The sequence below is a fragment of the Pygoscelis adeliae genome, unplaced genomic scaffold (assembly GCF_000699105.1).
Source record: "Pygoscelis adeliae isolate BGI_AS28 unplaced genomic scaffold, ASM69910v1 Scaffold4, whole genome shotgun sequence".
In the NCBI taxonomy this organism is placed as follows: domain Eukaryota; kingdom Metazoa; phylum Chordata; class Aves; order Sphenisciformes; family Spheniscidae; genus Pygoscelis; species Pygoscelis adeliae.
Window position 1 is genome coordinate 1,114,333 of NW_008824986.1, and position 18,377 is coordinate 1,132,709.

Below are 18,377 nucleotides of genomic sequence, written 5' to 3' on the forward strand. Positions count from 1 at the left end.
CCCTTCCTCTGCCTCAGGTAGATCTACTCAGCAGGGTCTTTTATGGAAGAGATGTATGGTTGTATCTCAGGCCAAGTGCTCTGGGTGGGACTTCATGCCTCCAGCTTCAGCCTGGAAATGAATAGTATGAAAGAAAAATTGTTTTGGCTTACCCCACCACTTGTCCCTGGCATTAGGGACAAGTGTGCTCACTCTTCCACGTGGCAGTGGGGGCAGATTGCCATGTCCTGACATGCAGAGTACAGGTAGTGGCCAGGGAGAGGCTGGGAGGGAAGTATCTGGATGATCTCTGAAAACCTGTGCAGGAGCCTCAGCTCTTCCTGGTGCTTCTGGATGTTTTGCATTACTGTTGGGGATGAGAGATTTAAGGAACAAGAGAGAAAAGGAAAAAAGATTTTATTTTTAATGTGAGGATGCATCTAAGCCACGTACAACATGATTGCTTTTGTGGGTTCACTTGATAAGCTGAGGTTTTGAAAACTGTCATTAGAAATAGGGTGTTTGTGGTGTGACTTAACCAATGAGGCAACCAGCCCTGACCACGTCCTGTGCCGATGTTCCTGCCGTACCCTCTGCACCTCACTCTGCATCCGCTGCCTCATTGCAGCCTCAGACTTTGCCGAGGCTTGAAAGATCTCCCCACCTCCTGGTCGGGTTGTTCCTTGGGGATTTAGAGGCAAAAAAAGCTGACTTCATTGCTTCAGTAGTCTGAAGCTTCAGTAGCACAAAGCTGTTCATCGCACTAGGAGCAGGTATTTAAAGCCGTGGTATGCTCTTCCTCCCGGGTATCAACTTGGCATTGCTGCCTGCTCACTTTGGGGCCACCTCTTGAAAAGCAGCTCCTCAGCCTTTGTTTAGAATCAGGAGAGCAGGTGCCAGGGTGTGAATCAGTGTGCTGTGCTTCAGTGGCAGCGTTTGTAATGTCTCAGCCTTGTAAACAAGGGGTGGTAATGTTATTCCCTAAGTACATCTGATGCAGGGATTGTTTAGCTTATCCCCATCCTCAGAGTACATGAGCAGAGGTATGATGAGCTGGGTTTGTGCCGGCTGATGGCATTCCTAGTGTAACAGCATCATGCTGAGAGGGGGTACCCTGCCCTTCTCCCCTGGGCACTGCTTTTTGCCAGGTTTGCCAACCTGAAGGTCTTCAAGGTCATGCCTGGGGGTTGAGGTTGACTGGTGCCTATGCTGATGTGCCTTATTCAGAGTTTCAAGTTGACTGAAGGAGACCTTGGGCACGGCCGCGTGCAGAGCACACTCCTTAGCTTTGGGACTTTTTGCCTTTGCTTTCCTGAGGCTTGTCTAGGGTGGAGAGAGAAACTTAGGTGGGCTTAGAAACTCGAGCTTACCCAAGACTGGCAGACATTGGCAATAAGCTTCTGGTGGTGATGTCAAGGAGGTGGGTGAAGGTGAAAAACAATGAAAGAAACGTGGGGAAACCCTGATTTATTTGTAATTGTTGTGAGTTTTATTTAAGTTTATAACCTATAAGCCAGTGATGCTAAAGAAAAAAAGTTGGGCAAATAATCAATTTTCTCAGCTGTGAATGAGGGCAAAGCTGAGGGGAGAGGAGAACTGAAGTGGCCCATGTGAAGAGAATAGACTTAACCCCATTCCTCAGGCAAGATTCGAGGGGATTAAGCTGGATTTGTGCCTGCTTCCCACCGCGCACAGATGCTGCCCTGAGCTGAAGGGCTTTGGCCTAGCGTGAATGAAGGGAATTCCAAAACATTGCTCCTTTAATTCACCCAGATGTGCCAGTCAATGCAGCCGGTGAGCTGAGTCCTCTGGGAAAATCCTTTTCATTAGGAATCCTGCTAGACAGGGAAACAGCGCGACATGAACAAAATCATCCCAGCTGATGCACAGAGATCCCAGCTTGGATTAAAGAAAAGCAAAGCCGAAACAAAACAACCCAGAAGTTGAATGATTCAAAGACCTTTCTTGCCGCAAATGAGCCCTCTATATTTTAATCACAGCTTGGAGAGCATGTTGCTGACCAGGAGAGGAGAAGAAATGCACCAGTGACGTGGCTACGCAGCTGCATCCAATGGTTTGTGTCCCTTCCCCTTGCTCTGGGAGCTCGGCTGTGTCACTCTGTGTAGAGCAGCCCCTAACACGGGATGCTCCCGAAGCAGAGTTTTGCCTCTGCAAGGAAATTAGCTGGAGAACTGTGAACCAAGAAGACAGTACCTTGGAAAAATCACTTTTCAGAGCTGCCTTTTCCCCACTGCCTGCACAGAAACCCTCCACCTCACTGAGGGCAGCTCTGGGAGCAGATCTGTCCATGCTTTCCTCAGGGCAGGATCTAAAACTTCTGATCTGATGCCAAAAAATGGCAGCCTCAGTAAAGTTACTAGGTGTGTGATGCTTTATAACTCGCCCCACCTGTAGCCAGAGGCAAGGATTACTTGCCTCTCTCTGTCCTCAAGAGGCTGATGTCTTTATTGGCCCTTTTTGTGCTAATATTGCCTCTCTACTTCACAAATAACTGCTGTGTTGGGTCTGCATGGTTAGCATAGTCTCAGTAAATTCAGAGCATTAGTCCTCAGTCTGTGTTTGGCTTTGAAGGATGCTCTTTTATTGTTCCAGAGCTGAACATCAGTGTCTGGTCCGACACAAGGTGGTGCTTCCCTTTACAAACCTTGCTGTGTTCCCACTTGCCCCTTTTCCTCTCCTTTCGAGGCAGGTTGACTCCTGATGCTCCATGCTCAAGCATCTTATTTTGGGACCAGGAGTTTATTCACCGTGTACCTTGGAGCTCTTGCACAATTCTTCGTGCCAGCACTGCTGGCTGAGGTCTTTGCCTCTGATCTTCCCAGGTGGGAAAAACCTTACTGTCATAAGAAGGTGTGAAAAAACCAACTGTGCTGTGCGGAGTAAGATGAGCATCTTCTGCTTATAGCAGAGGGGGGGCTCTGTCCTCAGGGTGCCTCATGCTCAGTGCAGGCAGGTGGCCTCGGGCCTAACAGTGAGACAAAGCTGCTCTGCTCATGGGTGCAGCGTGTAGCACTAAGCAGGGAGTTTTCAGGTCAAAGCAGGTAAAGCTGGGGTGTTGTGCGTTGACAAACCCATCTTTCATAGCATGCATGCTAGCAGAGATGAGTTTGGAGCGTGTGGCACATACACCATTCCTTATGCCGTGGCACTGGGATGCTGTGTGAACTGGGAGACTCGATGCTTTTCTTCCTGTTTCTTCCTCCTGTGGGTCGCTGGATTTCCTGTCTTTATTATATGTTTTAATTAGCTTGGTCTAGCTCCTTTGCTGGGTTTTCCTGCTCTAGCGGTTCAAGGGCAAGTCAGTAAGTCTTATGTATTGTATTTTAAAAAAATATTCCCCGCATGTTCCTTTGTCCCAGGTTTGTAACTGCTCTTTCTGCCTGTGACCACTGCAGAGGTTGTGCGAGACAGCAAATTGGGGTGCTAGCTGCCGTGGGAGAGTGGTATCCACATTGCTGGAGTCCCTCCAGGGGAACCATGTCACGACATGGCTCGACAGAAATACTTTGTGCTGGAGTTTGCTGTTTTAGCATGAGCGTTTCAGCAAGAGCGAAGCCCGATGAGGAGACCTGAGCTGAACTGTTATCGATCCTTCCTCTGGTAATAAAGCCATCTGTGGGAAGACAGGGAAATGTTTTTTTTTGAATCAGCACGGGTGTATGGATTTTGCTTTCGCTCACGTTGAGAGCGATACCTGCTCACAGGCTGGTGCAGAGGCTCTCCCAGGAGTTTCTTTTTGATGGGTCTTTGGGACCTACAAATCCCAGACTTCAAAGAGAGATTTCCCCCCCCCCTATTTTTCTGAGGACAAATTACTTGCTCCACCTGTGGTCAGAAGCGAGCCACTGTGCTATGAAAGGTGCTTTTAGCTTTCCTACCAGAACAGGGGATAAACAAGCAGTAAAATAAATAAATGAGGTGGTATAAGCGGACAGGTTTCTATCTGTCTGGCTAAAATGATAGTGTAAGAGATGGGGGAAGGAAAGGTGATCTTTACAGGAATACACGTGCTAGGTCAGAGGGTCTTCTGAAGACTCAAGATGGTGGTTGAGAGCGTGTGGGATAGGAGAGGAGATAGCGAGAAGTCCTGGCAATGAGCTGATGTGAAAGCAAGTCCCCGTTTCTCCTTGGCCAGCTGGGCTGGCCACTGGGTCCTCCTTCAAGGGGGCTCAGGATGGCTCGAGAGCCAGGGAGGAACAGATGCTGGGCTGGCATGGAGAGGAACGTGTGAATAGATAAGCATCCACAGATTGCATGTATATATTTGCAGTATGCTGTATAAATGAATGCAATACCTAATGATTCGTGGCTATTATTTGAAGGGCCCCACTGTTACAGATTTATTTGTCATTTCTTGTAATAACACCGATGATAATGAATTCATTTGTATTAATACGGGTGTCGTGGACTTCCATTGATATTCCGCATTAATTAATGTACCATTAAAAGAAAGTGTCACCCAATTAATATCAAGTAGAAGCAATACTGCCAGTGTCCTGTCATTAGGGTTTCATTTGTAATGCATCGTATTAACGCTCTGCCTTAATGGAAGTCATTTGCAATCCGGAGCGTCACCCGATGGGCTGCCATGGGGGTGCCAGTTTGTGCCCCTTGCAGCAAGGGTTACCCAGATGAATCAATGGGGACAGGCTGCCGTTAAGAGTAACCCTTGCTACTGACTGAGCTCAGGCACGGCAGCCTGCATCGTGCCCCATCCTCCCCGGCTCTGGCACAGATGGCTGCCGGAGGTCGGTGTGCTGCTTCCAGACATCCTTCCTTCCCAGCTTAAAGGCTGGTGCATTAACTTAACCCACCTTCTTGCCTTCTCCCTGGGGTTAGAAAGTAAAAGTTAGCGGCGACTGCAAACAAAATGGGATATTAAAAATATAGGATCTGCCCACTTTACGGTATCACCCCCGAGCAGAAATCAGAAAAGGGATTTCTTCTCTCACCCCATAATGTATGTTGACTGCTAGCAGTAAATCACACTGGTGATTTGATTTTGCTACTGAGTTTTAATATTGAGAGGAGGGGTAGTGGAAGATTTCACCAGCTGCTGCGGGTCAGAGCTGCCTTTGCTTCCCTAGACAAAAGCTGCCTCTGCCAGTGCTGAGAGCAGAGGCAGGAGTGGAGACCTTGACCGTGGCCACCTGGATCTACCTGGTCCATGACCACTGTCTCCGGCAAGATTATAGCTGAAGGGGTGCCGGGCCATCTGCGGAACATGCCCTTACAAAGGGGGAGATTGCTCCGAATGCCCTCTTCCAGCAGGAAAATCACACCAGCACACTATCAAAGCCAGGAGCTCTCTGACTGACAGGTTTTCACATTCTTGGCGTTTGCCTCTGACTTTCAAACGTCTCGTTAGACCATCTTGGGTTCCCATCTGCCATCTCCGAAATTGGGACTGACATAATAACAGCCCAGGAGGGCAGCACGGGCTGCCTCCCAGCCCTTGCTTCAGCCCTGCCCAGCTCCTCGAAGGCTGGAGATGGATAATGGACAGAAATGGAAGAGAAGCATGGCTTCTCCAACAGGATTCAGCTGCAGGTGCTGAGTTAGTGAGGTTGCGGTTGCTTTACCACCCTTTTCTTCTGTCCCTTCGCAGGGCAGTGGGAAACAGTCTGTTTTACAGGGTGATCCCCCTTCCTAGGAGAGCTGTATTTTTTGGTTCAGATGTAGGATTCTGCATTTACTCAAGAAGAGTGCATACTCAAGAAGAGTACAGGGATCTCGTTAGGTCGTGCAGAGAGGAAATGAGAAAGGCAAAAGCCCAGCTAGAACGCAACCTGGCCGCTGTCGTTAAAGACAACAAAAAAAGTTTTTACAAATACGTTAATGACAAGAAGAGAGCCAAGGAGAATCTCCATCCTTTATTGGATGCGGGGGGGAACATTGTCACTGAGGATGAGGAAAAGGCTGAGGTACTTAATGCCTTCTTTGCCTCAGTCTTTAGCAGGCAGACCAGTTATCCTCAGGGTACTCGTCCCCCTGAGCTGGAGGACAGGGACGGCGAGCACGATGAACCCCCCATAATCCAAGAGGAAGCAGTCAACGACCTGCTACGTCATCTGGATGCTCACAAGTCTATGGGGCCAGATGGGATCCACCCGAGGGTGCTGAAGGAGCTGGCGGAGGAGCTCGCCAAGCCGCTCTCCATCATCTATCAGCAGTCCTGGTTAACGGGGGAGGTCCCGGACTTGCCAATGTGACGCCCATCTACAAGAAGGGCCGGAAGGAGGATCCGGGGAACTACAGGGCTGTCAGCCTGACCTCGGTGCCGGGGAAGATGATGGAGCAGTTCATCTTGAGGGCGCTCACAAGGCAGGTGCGGGACAACCAGGGGATCAGGCCCAGCCAGCACGGGTTCATGAGAGGCAGGTCCTGCTTGACCAACCTGATCTCCTTCTATGACCAGGTGACCCGCCTAGTGGACGAGGGAAAGGCTGTGGATGTGGTCTACCTGGACTTCAGTAAGGCCTTTGACACCGTCTCCCACAGCATTCTCCTAGAGAAGCTGGCGGCTCACGGCTTAGACAGGTGTACTCTGCGCTGGGTCAAAAACTGGCTGGACGGCCGGGCCCAGAGAGTTGGGGTGAATGGAGTTCAATCCAGTTGGCGGCCGGTCACGAGCGGTGTTCCCCAGGGCTCAGTTTTGGGGCCGGTCTTGTTCAATATCTTTATCAATGATCTGGACGAGGGGATCGAGTGCTCCCTCAGTAAGTTTGCAGACGACACCAAGTTGGGCGGGAGTGTTGATCTGCTCGAGGGTAGGCAGGCTCTGCAGAGGGACCTGGACAGGCTGGATCGATGGGCCCAGGCCAACTGTATGAGATTCAACAAGGCCAAGGGCCGGGTCCGGCACTTCGGCCACAACAACCCCATGCAGCGCTACAGGCTTGGGGAAGAGTGGCTGGAAAGCTGCCTGGCGGAAAAGGACCTGGGGGTGCTGGTCGACAGCCGGCTGAACATGAGCCAGCAGCGTGCCCAGGTGGCCAAGAAGGCCAATGGCATCCTGGCCTGTATCAGAAATAGTGTGGCCAGCAGGAGTGGGGAAGGGATCGTGCCCCTGTACTTGGCATTGGTGAGACCGCACCTCGAATACTGTGTTCAGTTTTGGGCCCCTCACTACAAGAAGGACGTTGAAATGTTGGAGTGTGTCCAGAGAAGGGCAACGAAGCTGGTGAGGGGTCTGGAGAACAAGTCTTATGAGGAGCGGCTGAGGGAGCTGGGGTCGTTTAGCCTGGAGAAAAGGAGGCTGAGGGGAGACTTCATCGCTCTCTACAACTGCCTGAATGGAGGTTGTAGCGAGGTGGGTGTTGGTTTCTTCTCCCAAGTAACAGGCGATAGGACGAGAGGAAATGGCCTCAAGTTGCGCCAGGGGAGGTTTAGATTGGATGTGAGGAAAAATTTCTTTCCTGAAAGAGTGGTTAAACATTGGAACAGGCTGCCCAGGGAAGTGGTTGAGTCACCATCCCTGGAGGTATTTAAAAGACGTGTAGATGAGGCGCTTAGGGACATGGTTTAGTGGGCATGGTGGTGTTGGGTTGACGGTTGGACTCGATGATCTTGGAGGTCTCTTCCAACCTTAATGATTCTATGATTTACACATTAAAAAAATGGGTATTGATTCAAACCAGTCGCCAGCAATCTGCTCGATGTTGATGGTCTGTGCCCTTTGTTGTTTACCTATCTCTTAACCTCTGTTTCCATTCTTCCAGATGATTAGTAAAAATGTCAAATAATGGGCAAAGACCTGCAGGTTCCCAGCAGGAAACAATTAAAAATACACTTGCCTGATAATATTGCTCGTTTACAACTGTATTTTGAGGGCTACGTGCTAGCTGACTGTGTGGATTTTGAATTATTTTATGTGTTAATCAACCTCACAGAGGACCAAGTCATATGGCTTAGAGAAAATGATATATGTGACTTTGACTCTGTCGCCCTTTTCGACCAAGATTGTTATCTGGTAGAAAGACGAGAGAAAAAATAGAGCAGGATCTATTGTCTGTCAGTCTTGTGGGAGGTGTTAATGCTGCTACTTTCCTTTAATTCCCTATTAGCCAAGAGCTATGCTGAGGGTTTCGTTATTTCACCTGGAGTTGATGTAGCTGAGAGGCCTGAAATCACTCCCATTGAAGAAATCCTGACAGCATGTTGGTTGCTCTGCCAGGTCTGCTGCTGCTCCTCGGTGTTTGCAGGGCTGCTGGCAATCATCAGGAATGGCCCAGCAAGTGCCTTGGCCATCACCTTTAGTGCTCTTTGGCAGGAGTTATCAGACCTGCTGACTGAGGTGTGTCTCACTGGAGGAGACTGAAAACATAAAGGTAGACTGCTTTGTCCCTACCAGAGCTCTCCTCACCTTTTCCAAAGATGGAATGATCAGCCCCACCCAGCTTTTTCTAATCTCTCAGACTGTGCTTCTGTGCTCGTGACTTTATGGTCCTGTAGCTGTATGTTCGTAGCAGTCCATCTTGATGGCTTTTTGGTTGCTGGAAAGGTTCCCACAAAGGTTCCCCTGCACAGAGTATGTAAGCCTGCTGGCATTAGCTTTGGTCCTCTTCATTACTTCTCGTGGAGCTGTGAGAAGCCTCTCATGGTCTCCTGAGATCTGGGGCAGCAAACACAAACCCAGGGCGCAGTGTAATAGCTCAAGTTACCTCGAAATAGGGGCTGTCGAGGGAAATGAGCTTTGACAGACAAAGCTGGCTGTCTGCTTAAATAACCAGTAACAGCGTGGGCGGGATGGCTTCTTGAAAGCTGGTGTGGAATTTGCTTTCTTCTCTTTGCTCTTTTTTTCCTGGTGCTTCACCCACCCGGCTGCTTTCTGTCTGTTGTTGGCATGCACGACGGGTGGTTGTGCAGGGCAGAGCTGGCTGGGATTGTGGAGGGACCGAGCACCAAGATGCAGGCAAGGCTGTGGTGCGGCCCCTGTGCAAGCCCAAGCCTTGCACTTGCTGTGGTCTAGGGCAGGCAGCTCCTTTTGCCCCTGAAGTGCAAATTAAAGCTCTGTCATATGGTGCTTTTCCTCTCCTCGCTTTCTCTTTTGAATATAACTCTATTCTGGATGACTGCTTGAGCCATGCGGCCACTGTTGCTTCCTAGAGCAGAGAGCAGGGGGGTGACAGGTCCCACTTATCGTATCACTGCCTGGAAAGGACAGCGGCCAGAGCCACTTGGGAAGTTATAAAAAAGAGGAGTAATGTTGTGGGTTTCTTTATTTTCTTATTAGCATTTCCTTCCTCTCCCATCTGCCCTCTCCTTCCCGTCCTGGGCTTGCCCCTCAAGACCTGCACTGCAGAAGTGACGGGTGCCACGAGGAGAGGTGGCAGAGCCACTGTGTACCCAGCTTTCGGGGATGCCATGCCATAAATCAGCCATACGAGCCCTGTGCCGGCAAGGGCAGAGTTATCTTCAGTGGGAAACGGGGCAGCTCTGGGCTGAAAAAAGCTAGCAGCTTTATCCTGCAGGATACCAGAGTATCCTCCCCTGTTTGTGGCTGCTTGCCTTCTGCCGGCTGAGAGCTGTTGTCCCGCCAGTGTGGCGAATTCCCCCATGGGCTTGCTGGTTGCGATGTTCCTTTCTTCAGCGCCGTGCGTTGTCTGCCATGAGTAAGTGCTCTCAGCTCCGAGTGCAGTTATCCAGCCGCTTATTCAGTCTCCAGCTCCTATAATGCATCTATTCCAGCTGTGTTTATGGCATTTTCAAAAGCCTCTCAATTGAATTATAGCTCTGCGGTGGCCATTTGCCAGTGTCACCTGATAATGAGGGAGGTCACTTAATAGAGATAGCAACAAGAGATACATATTAACGAGAGCTGATTGAAAGGTGGGGTGAATTTCAACTAAAAAAGTAAAAAAAAAAAAAAAAGGAAATTATCAGGTTTTAAAATCAAACTTTGAAATTGGAAATTGCTTGGCTTGGGCTAGCAGTAATGCAATTAATAAATGTAATTAAAAGTGTAATAAAGAATACAGGAATTGGAAATCTGTGCACATCCATGCGAGCATTTAGAGCTGGCACATGAGCAAGGGACCCAGTCTGGCAGTCGGGCCGCTTCCAAGATGGAGCCTGGGGAGGGAAACCAAAACCTGGGGCTGGTTTTTCCTCTCGGCACAGTTTGGAAGAGGGACTGGCACTCATTCCAGCTCTGCCTTTGCAGCTTTCTCCTGCAGCACTGCATATGAGACCAGGACAGGAATAGGTGACTTAAATCTGTCCCGGGCAGCCCAGGGATGAGAGAGCCAGGATTTCAGCTATAGCAGAAAAGCACTTTGATTCAGTGTCAGGTGTGTTACACAGCACCTCTGAGATGTCTTGCCTTGGGCGAGAGGTATCGAACCCCCCTTCCTGCCCTGTGATGAGATGGGATAGGCGAGAACGCCTTTGACTCGAGCGGAGGGATGTCTGAGCCGGCTTTTAGCAGAGCGCAAAGCTTCTTTCATCTGCCCTGCTGTGTGGTGGCAAGAGGCAGGGAGAGGGAAAAGAGCCGCCAGAACAGCAGCAGGGAATTATTTAAGAGTAATAGGTTGACCTGAGATATAACAGGAGCATGAAGCAGTGAAGCATCTCCTGATGGGAGCGGTCAGCTCCTGCCTTGATGCAGGGGGCAACGCGGGGAAAAAAAAAAAGCAGGACCTGAAATAGGGCTGGCGAGACGGTTTCGATGCTGATGTGAAGATCACAGAGCGGGCGGCTTGGTTTGCTGCCTGCTGCTCCAGCCCTTGTGCCTGTCGCTGTATGCCCCCTAGTCCGTTTGCATCGCCTCCTCTCATCCCATCGACCTTCAGACAGCTGTTCGGCCAGATTGCCTGCCGTTTTTCCACTTTATTTGCATTGGTACAGCATGTGCGCATCCGCATCCTAATCATTTCTACCAGCTTCTTGTGGGGTGCTGCTAGGTGACTTTGCCCTGGGAGGTCAGATAGAGGTCCTCTATGCGGCCAGCCGCTGGAGATGGGGAGTGGGCTTGGAGGGACCATCCCCAAATAAACCTGGGCTCCTCTCAGGCATTGCCCCGGTCCTGGAAATCCTTCCTCTGGGATTTGTGTCCAGTCCTCGTTGGCTGCAGGAAAAGGATGGAGCCCATTGCTGTCGGTATAGTGGGGTGAGCTGCCGGGTTAGAGAACAACTTTCAGGCTCATCCTAGAAAAAGGGTTGTGTGCATGCACAAAATGGATGTAAGCCTGCAAAACTGCAGCTGGGGCAATGGACCTGTTTCTCTCTCTCTCAAAGCCTGCTGCTCGTTTAATTAAAGAATTGATTGAGTGCTTATGTGCAAGAGAAAGGGAGAGAGAGGAGAAGGTCCTTTCAGGATCTCAGAGTGCTCCTGACACCCTACGTTTTTAGTACCCAACCGAAGCTTGTAACAGTCTGTCTGTAGGTTGGAAAGGTGGATGCATTTAAGGGAAGAGAGTATCTGAGAAACTAACTCCCAGATTTCCTCTGCTTCATCTCCCACCTTTACTTCTATCTGACTCTGACCCTGCTGTAAAAAAGTCAGCTCCACATATTCCCTCTCTCAGCCCTTTGCTTGCAGGGTGCCCAGTGTCAGGCCAGTTGGACGAGACTGATGGATCGAGGCATGTTCGAGGTGTTGGTAGCCCGTGGCCTGTGAAATGGTTTTGCTATGGTGGAAAGCTCTTGAAGGCACCGTGCAAGTCTGCTCCGTTAGCAGGGTGAGCTGCTCTCTGACAGACGGAGGGTTTTGTATGCTCTTGGAGCAGGCGCCGTGGGCCTGGTGAAACGGCACGGATGCTGGCTTGTCTGCAAAAGGCCTGTTCTTTTTAGCCCCATGTGAAAAAAGAGTTTGTTCATGTGGCTTTACATATGCCTTAAAATTTGTCCCCCCTAAAGTTTTTCCTTGATTTGGGAGTTTCTTTTCCTCGGGAGGTCCTCACCCAGCCCATCTCCAGTCCTTGTGCTGGCGTGGTCCTACCGCTGCTTTGCGCCCCGGTGCTTCTCCAGTGCCAGCCCTCACCCCAGCAGAGCTGGCTCTGCAGCCCTCAGGGAATGTTTGGTGGCACACAAGAGGAGATTGTGCTCTGACATTTTTAGGGAGTCCTGCCCAGCACCCCTCAAGTTTGGCCATGTAATCTGCCCGGTAGGGCACATCGCACCTCTGGAGGCTGCATCTCCTCTGGGTCATAATCCACTCTGTATTGCCATGTTGCATCGGAGCAGCATCCATCAGAAATTTTATTACTAATGCATTTTGTACCAGGATTCATAATAAGATATTAAAGACTATAAGTGTGGCCAGAGAGTGAGGTGTAAATGTTTTAAAAAGGCCCTTTTCTGATAACCTTTTCTTCAGCATTAGCTGCACTTTTGTGGAGAATATTGTATAAGGCTTTGGTGTCCCAGCTGTCCATGTGCCAGGGTTAACACGGGACACGTCTGTGTCTGGTCACTCGTGCTGGAGGGTTGCACAGGAGGTGACAGCCTAGACCAGGGGAGGTGTTTGCTGCGGTGGGCCACGCTTGGTATGTACCCATGAGAGCTTTTGGATGGAAACAAAACTTCTTTCTGGTCACTCAAGCATGCATATTGCCCTGTACTGCTGTGTTGGTGTAAGAGAGGCAAGGTCTTGGTCTTTCCTTTGCCACCTCCTCGTGCAGCAACCTCCTTTCGTGTTTGGACAGGGATTTTAGGGTTGTTCGTTCCTTATTTTAATCCAATTCTATCCTTGCTATTGGTGATACACTTGAAATGGAGTAGTCTCCTGTTGTACCTTGCTGCACTTGGTTTGGTCTTCCTGGTGCTTTGGGTAGCTGTGTGTAACACACGCTGTTACCATTCAGTATTTCTTTCCAGCAAACAGGATCCCAGAGCTTCTTCCTATAAGACTTTTACAATGGTTTGAACCTTTCTTATTCATTTATTGCAAAATAAGGGAGGCACAAATGGCCTCGGTACCTTGCATGCCAGCATCCCCAGCCCATGCAGCTCAGCGGTATTGCGTCTGGCTCACCGGAGCACTTTAACTCCTGGAGCTGCTCAGGGGGGACCTGGGTGCTGGAGCTGCTCCTGCTGAGCGTCAGATGAAAGATGGGGTGCTGGAGACAGGTCGGGAGTGGGTCCCACTCCCATTTGCCCTCCTCCTCCATGGGAGGTATCTGTTTGCATGTTTATTTTTCTTACATCTGCTGGCATCATAACAAAGATTTAATGATATGACACGGTTTTGTCACCAGTTCTTTTTTCTGTGGTGACTTAAGCTTCATTACTGGCTGCTGGAGAGAGTCAAAAGCTTTAAAAATGAAAAAATTTGGCAACTCGTGTAGAAAACTAACCTATTTGCCACAAGCACCTGTAGGCTGTTGTCTGTTTGCATTTCTTTTTTTCTGGACAGAAAAGATAGAATTTGCTATTTTTGCCTGTTAGTGAACTAAGCATAACCACAGTTAATCTTTGCTAAGGAAGAACAGCCACGAGGGACAAGCAGAAGAGTCCTATAAATGGGCCAAATGCTGAAAATGCAGAGACACCATCCGTCTTGAGCTGACCCGGTGCAGGGCTTACCAGTCACATCTCCCTGGGATGTGCTTTCTGCCTGTTATTTACCGTCAAACACAAAACCTAAGCTGGTGCTGTTCATATAGATGTTTTGCTCCATTGTTTAGATGATGGGACGCATCTTTTGAGAAATAAAGACATCAGCCTCCCGCTGAGGAATATCTTGAGCCTGTTTGACCCAAAAACGGCAAGAGGATTTTAAAGACATACTTCTTATGCTTTTTAAGGCAGATGGTCTGAAATTCCTCCGAGTCCTGACTATGTCCTGCCTGGGCATGAACATTGAAAATGAGACCTCTTTCCTGGAGGACTGTTGATATGGAATGTTTGCATCCCACAGCTGGTTTTGGCTTGCCAGAGGCTTTGGGCTTTTTTTGCTTGAATTTGAGCCTCGGGGAAAAAAGATGCATCTCCCAGAGCACTTCTTATAGGTCTGCATCCTTTGACCTGTGTGCTGTCAGGAATAAGGGCATATTTTGTATATTCTTTTATCGTTGTTGTTGTTATTATTTCCCTTCCTTTTCTGTCCTATTAAACTGTCTTTATGTCAACCCACAAATGCTACTTTTTTTTTTTTCCTGATTCTCTCTCCCCATCCCACAGGTGGGGGGGGAGTGAGCGAACAGCTGTGTGGTGTTTAGCTGCCTATCGGGTCAAACCACAACAATTTGGTAGTGAGATTTTCCCACTGACCTGTGCACTTCGGGCAGTATCAGAGATTTCCCCCTCTGTGGCCATGCTGTTCTGCTTCAAGCTCCTGTAATGCTGCTGCTATTGCCTGGGAGCCCTTCTGCTCCCCTCCTAAATTCACATGTGCCGTGCTTTGCTTGTGCACCCACCCTCGTGCTTGCAGGTGCCCACTGCCCCCTGCTGAAGTCCTGCCCTGGGGTCCCTCCCAGCCCCTCGGATGCTTTGGTGTAGATGCCCATGACTGTTTCCCAGGGCCAGCCAGATCTTTGTACAAAGCGTATAGCCGGCTTGTATGGCTTTTGCTATCCTGGCCAATGAAGGGTCCTGGTCAGCAAAGCTGTAAAATAAGGATAAAAATACGGTAATCGCCAAGTCAGAGCTCAGGCGGGTGTCTGCAGGGACCGGAGCTGACAGCACCGAAGCTGGTGACCTCTGTGTCCCTCCAGGCAGCTTCTCCTTTGGAAGGACGAGGAGATGAACTCTCTTCAAAGCCTGCTTTTGGGCTATTGTATGAAATACAATGCCGGGGAAATCAAGCTCTCCTCTTTCATAGCCGGCTGCAGCCCCATAATCACGGGTGACCAGAGCAGATTTGCATGTTAAAAGGAGTGGCTAGGGGCACTTAAAAAGAAGAGGAAACATTCATCAAGTCCAGCTTTATCCTTATGAATATTATTATTCCTGGGGACCATATACCCCAGACCTCATCGGTGCAACCCCGCATCTACTCTTTTGCTGCCTCTCCCCTCCTCCCCCTATTAATGGTTAATTTGTAATGCTCTTTATCCTGACATTGATACCCAGGGTGGCTCTGGGGGAGGAATTTGAGAAGGCAATCATTGGAGCATGTGGACCGCAGCGGTCAAAGCAGTGCCCTGGCAGCAGCGAGGGGGAGGGCTGCGGGATGCTCTGGGGCTGCTCCAAGCTGATGATGGCTTGGGGAAGGCAGGTAGCCCAAAGAAGGATGGGGAGATGCCCTAGTCCTGTCTGAGAAGGTGTCTTGCGAGTGCTCGGAAAGCAAACACCCACCACAGCCCCCCATGAAGGGCTTCTCCACCTCAACACGCCTCCTGAGCTGACCGAGTTCATTCCTGAGCTCGACGTGCTGTGTGCATGGCACAAAGTCAAGCGCTTGCATGGCAGCGGGGCAGATCTGGGTTAAGCATGCCAGAAAATGAGCAGTTGTAAGGCAAAGGGGCTGGGGAGGTTGTGGTGTCTCCATCACGGGAAGGCTTTAAGGATAGGAATGATTTAGGTGTAGCATGGGGACAGGTTTCTCTTTTGAGGTCCCTTCTAGCTATATCTTTTATGCTTTTACGATTGCTGATCACAAAAAAAACTTGAAGGTGCTTTAAAAAATAATCCTTAGGCCATGCCCTGTGAGGCTTTCTTTATCAGCTTGATTTAGAGGGGCGAAAAAGAAAGCAAATGAAAGCTAGGTGGGAACTGCAACCTCTCACATCTCTGCAGAAGTGACACTGAAGTAAGGAAGCTGGAGTTTTGCTCGAGCCCAAGGCCAGCTTAGATGTCAGAGCATCCCTGCGATGCTGTGTGGCTGGACGCAAGGGCAGGGAGGCATGAGGGACGTGTGTGGATGAGGGTGCGAGAGCACGCCACACATGCTTAGAGCTGATTTCAGGACCCCAAATGTGAGTTGCGGGATGTGCCCTGGGTTCCCCGCTCTGCCTGACCAAGCTAGCGGCAAATCCTGCCACCTGCCTTGGAGGCAAGTTTCTGCTCGCCTGAGCCTTGCCGGGGGCAATTCAGATGCTTTGGTTCTTTTCTGGTGCCATCACCCAGTATTAAACCAGTTAAATCAGATCTCCAAGCGTGTAGTCCTGGTTTCTTATGCTTTCTAGCGGAGGTGGTGGCCTGGGACAGCCTTGCTGAAGCCCTGCCATGGTTTGCTGCAAGCTTTGTGGTTCCCAAAAAACCTGAAAATGGCTCAGTTGGTTGCTCAGCTTTGGCCAAGGATTTGCAGGAGGAGCTCCACTTGGAATCATTGCCCCATCCTCTAAGCACTGCGTCTCCTCAAGTCTCCTTTCCACCTTCTCAGTACTTCATGATACTTCTCTATGAGCTGAGCATGAATAACTTAATGTGAACTAAGTTAACAATAAAACACAGAGGCTTGGGAAGAGGTTTGCAGAAATAATCTGTATTATCCCAACTGGCCATAACCAGCCACTGCCATGTCTCGCTTCTGATATTTGTTGTCTGGCTTTCAAGTTTTAGCTCTTTGTCAACCCTTAATGTGGCTGTGAACGTGTTACAAACATATGTACTTGCCCAAGCGGTCGTGATCTGTGTGTACCTGCAGCCTGGGTCCCCAGCAAAGCCTTTTTGCTTGCAGTCTGTGCTTCTGCCTTTAGAGAGACAAGAATATGCATTTAAGATTTGCATAGGAACATGCAGCTGTTCCACCAAAAATGGATAATTGTTCTCCCTGCTGTGAAGTTAAACAATAAGAAGTGCCAAACTGCATTTGCCATTGCTGATTTTGTGCACTCAGCTGCGTATTTTATGCATGTAGATTAATTCTAGATTTATGGCGATTTAACTGTTAATGCCTGCGTTAATTGGGCCAGGTTCTAGTTGCTGTGGAAACTATAACTTTGAATTTTACGTAAAGTTCTGTGTTGCATTTAATGCCTTTTTTTTTTTTTTTTGAGGCTCTCATATTTAATGCCTTAAGGTGAAAACAGAGAGGAAATCAGCGTTGAAAATAAAAGTGCCTTTGGGCAGAAAACAAGTTTCAGCAGAGAGAGTAATTTTTCTGGAAAGTTGTGATGTCTGGGAAATAAGGGTTTATGATAGAGTGCTATCTTGACCACAGCTGTATAACTATTATTATAAGTGTGTAACAACTATTATAGCTGCTGCAATACTGTAATAAAGAAAACAGTTGTATAACTTATAAACGTCCTGAAAATATAGGACTGAAGTTCTTGGGTCTCTAGATATTCCTTTTGGTGGGCAAAGGAAATTGCTGATGTGTATTTGATGGGAAAATAGGCTGGTGCACAATTTTACCTATACATTATTTTTTTTTATTTCCAGAATACACCAGTGGGCACTCCCATTTTCATAGTGAATGCCACGGATCCGGACCAGGGGGCAGGAGGCAGTGTGCTTTACTCCTTCCAGCCTCCTTCCAATTTCTTTGCCATTGACAGTGGCCGTGGCATCGTGTCAGTGATACGGGAGCTCGACTATGAAGTGACTCAGGCATACCAGCTCCAGGTCAACGCCACGGTGAGTCTTATCCTGGCTGCTGCAGGGGAGGAAGCGTTTTCTGGAGGGAATGCAATGGGGAAGGAGCTGCTGTTTACTTATTTTATTGCACCACACTGGCACCTTCTCAGGCACATCCAGCATTTTCCACTTAGAAAGGTATTATAGCAATGCAGTGCCTGGGTAGTTTCAAATCGCTGCTGTGCAGCTTGTGGAGCATAGCTGCACATCTCCAACAGCATCATACGTGTGTCAGGGGCTTCTGCATAAAGGTGAGCAGATCCCTTGGTGAAGAAAGCCAGTACAGGACATACAGACAGTTAAATCTTCTGGTCTCATTCTTTCTGCATCATGGATTATAACAGATGGATTCACCTGTATTAAACCCACCGAGTCTCACTCAGCAAAAGCTGAGTTCAGACATCAAGAGTTACACTTCTGGTGGATAGAGGAGGAGAAACCAAGATCCTAATTACAGTTGATGCCACCGTATGAGGAGGGGACCCTTGGGAGAGGTACATCCAGGTGGCCACCATGGCAAATTCATGCCCCACCTGAATGGGAAACTTTTTTCCTTGTGTCATATCTAGCAAGAGCTTGGTAGGGAGCCTGTGAATGAGGAGCCCCGTGCAAGCAGGCACTCTGGGTGATGGCTCCTTTCCCATCTCAGATGCAACAGAGGAAGGTGAGATTCAGCCCTACAATACATGTGACCAACTCTGCATTCAGGAGAGGGGGGGAAAACCCTTCCTGACCCCTCCAGGCAGCTGGCTAGAGCTCTTGAAGCATGTGATTTAATCAAGATCATTGTCTTGATGCAGAACCACAAATGTCATGAGGATGTGGAGGGCTGTGCAGGGCTGCTTTGCTCTTCATGGCCACGGAGACTGGGTATTTGCAGACTGCAGGGCCACAGGCAAACAGCTCAACCT

At 49.2% G+C, this 18,377-nt stretch overlaps 1 protein-coding gene across 1 annotated transcript in view; it reads left to right on the forward strand.

Moving 5' to 3' along the window:
• CDH23 (cadherin-related 23) overlaps nt 1-18,377 on the forward strand; it is a 211,058-nt gene that overhangs the window by 75,612 nt on the left and 117,069 nt on the right. Inside the window, exon 7 of the mRNA XM_009325979.1 lies at nt 17,272-17,466. Within this exon, the coding sequence (XP_009324254.1) occupies nt 17,272-17,466 (195 nt within the window). The remainder of the gene's footprint in view (nt 1-17,271; nt 17,467-18,377) is intronic.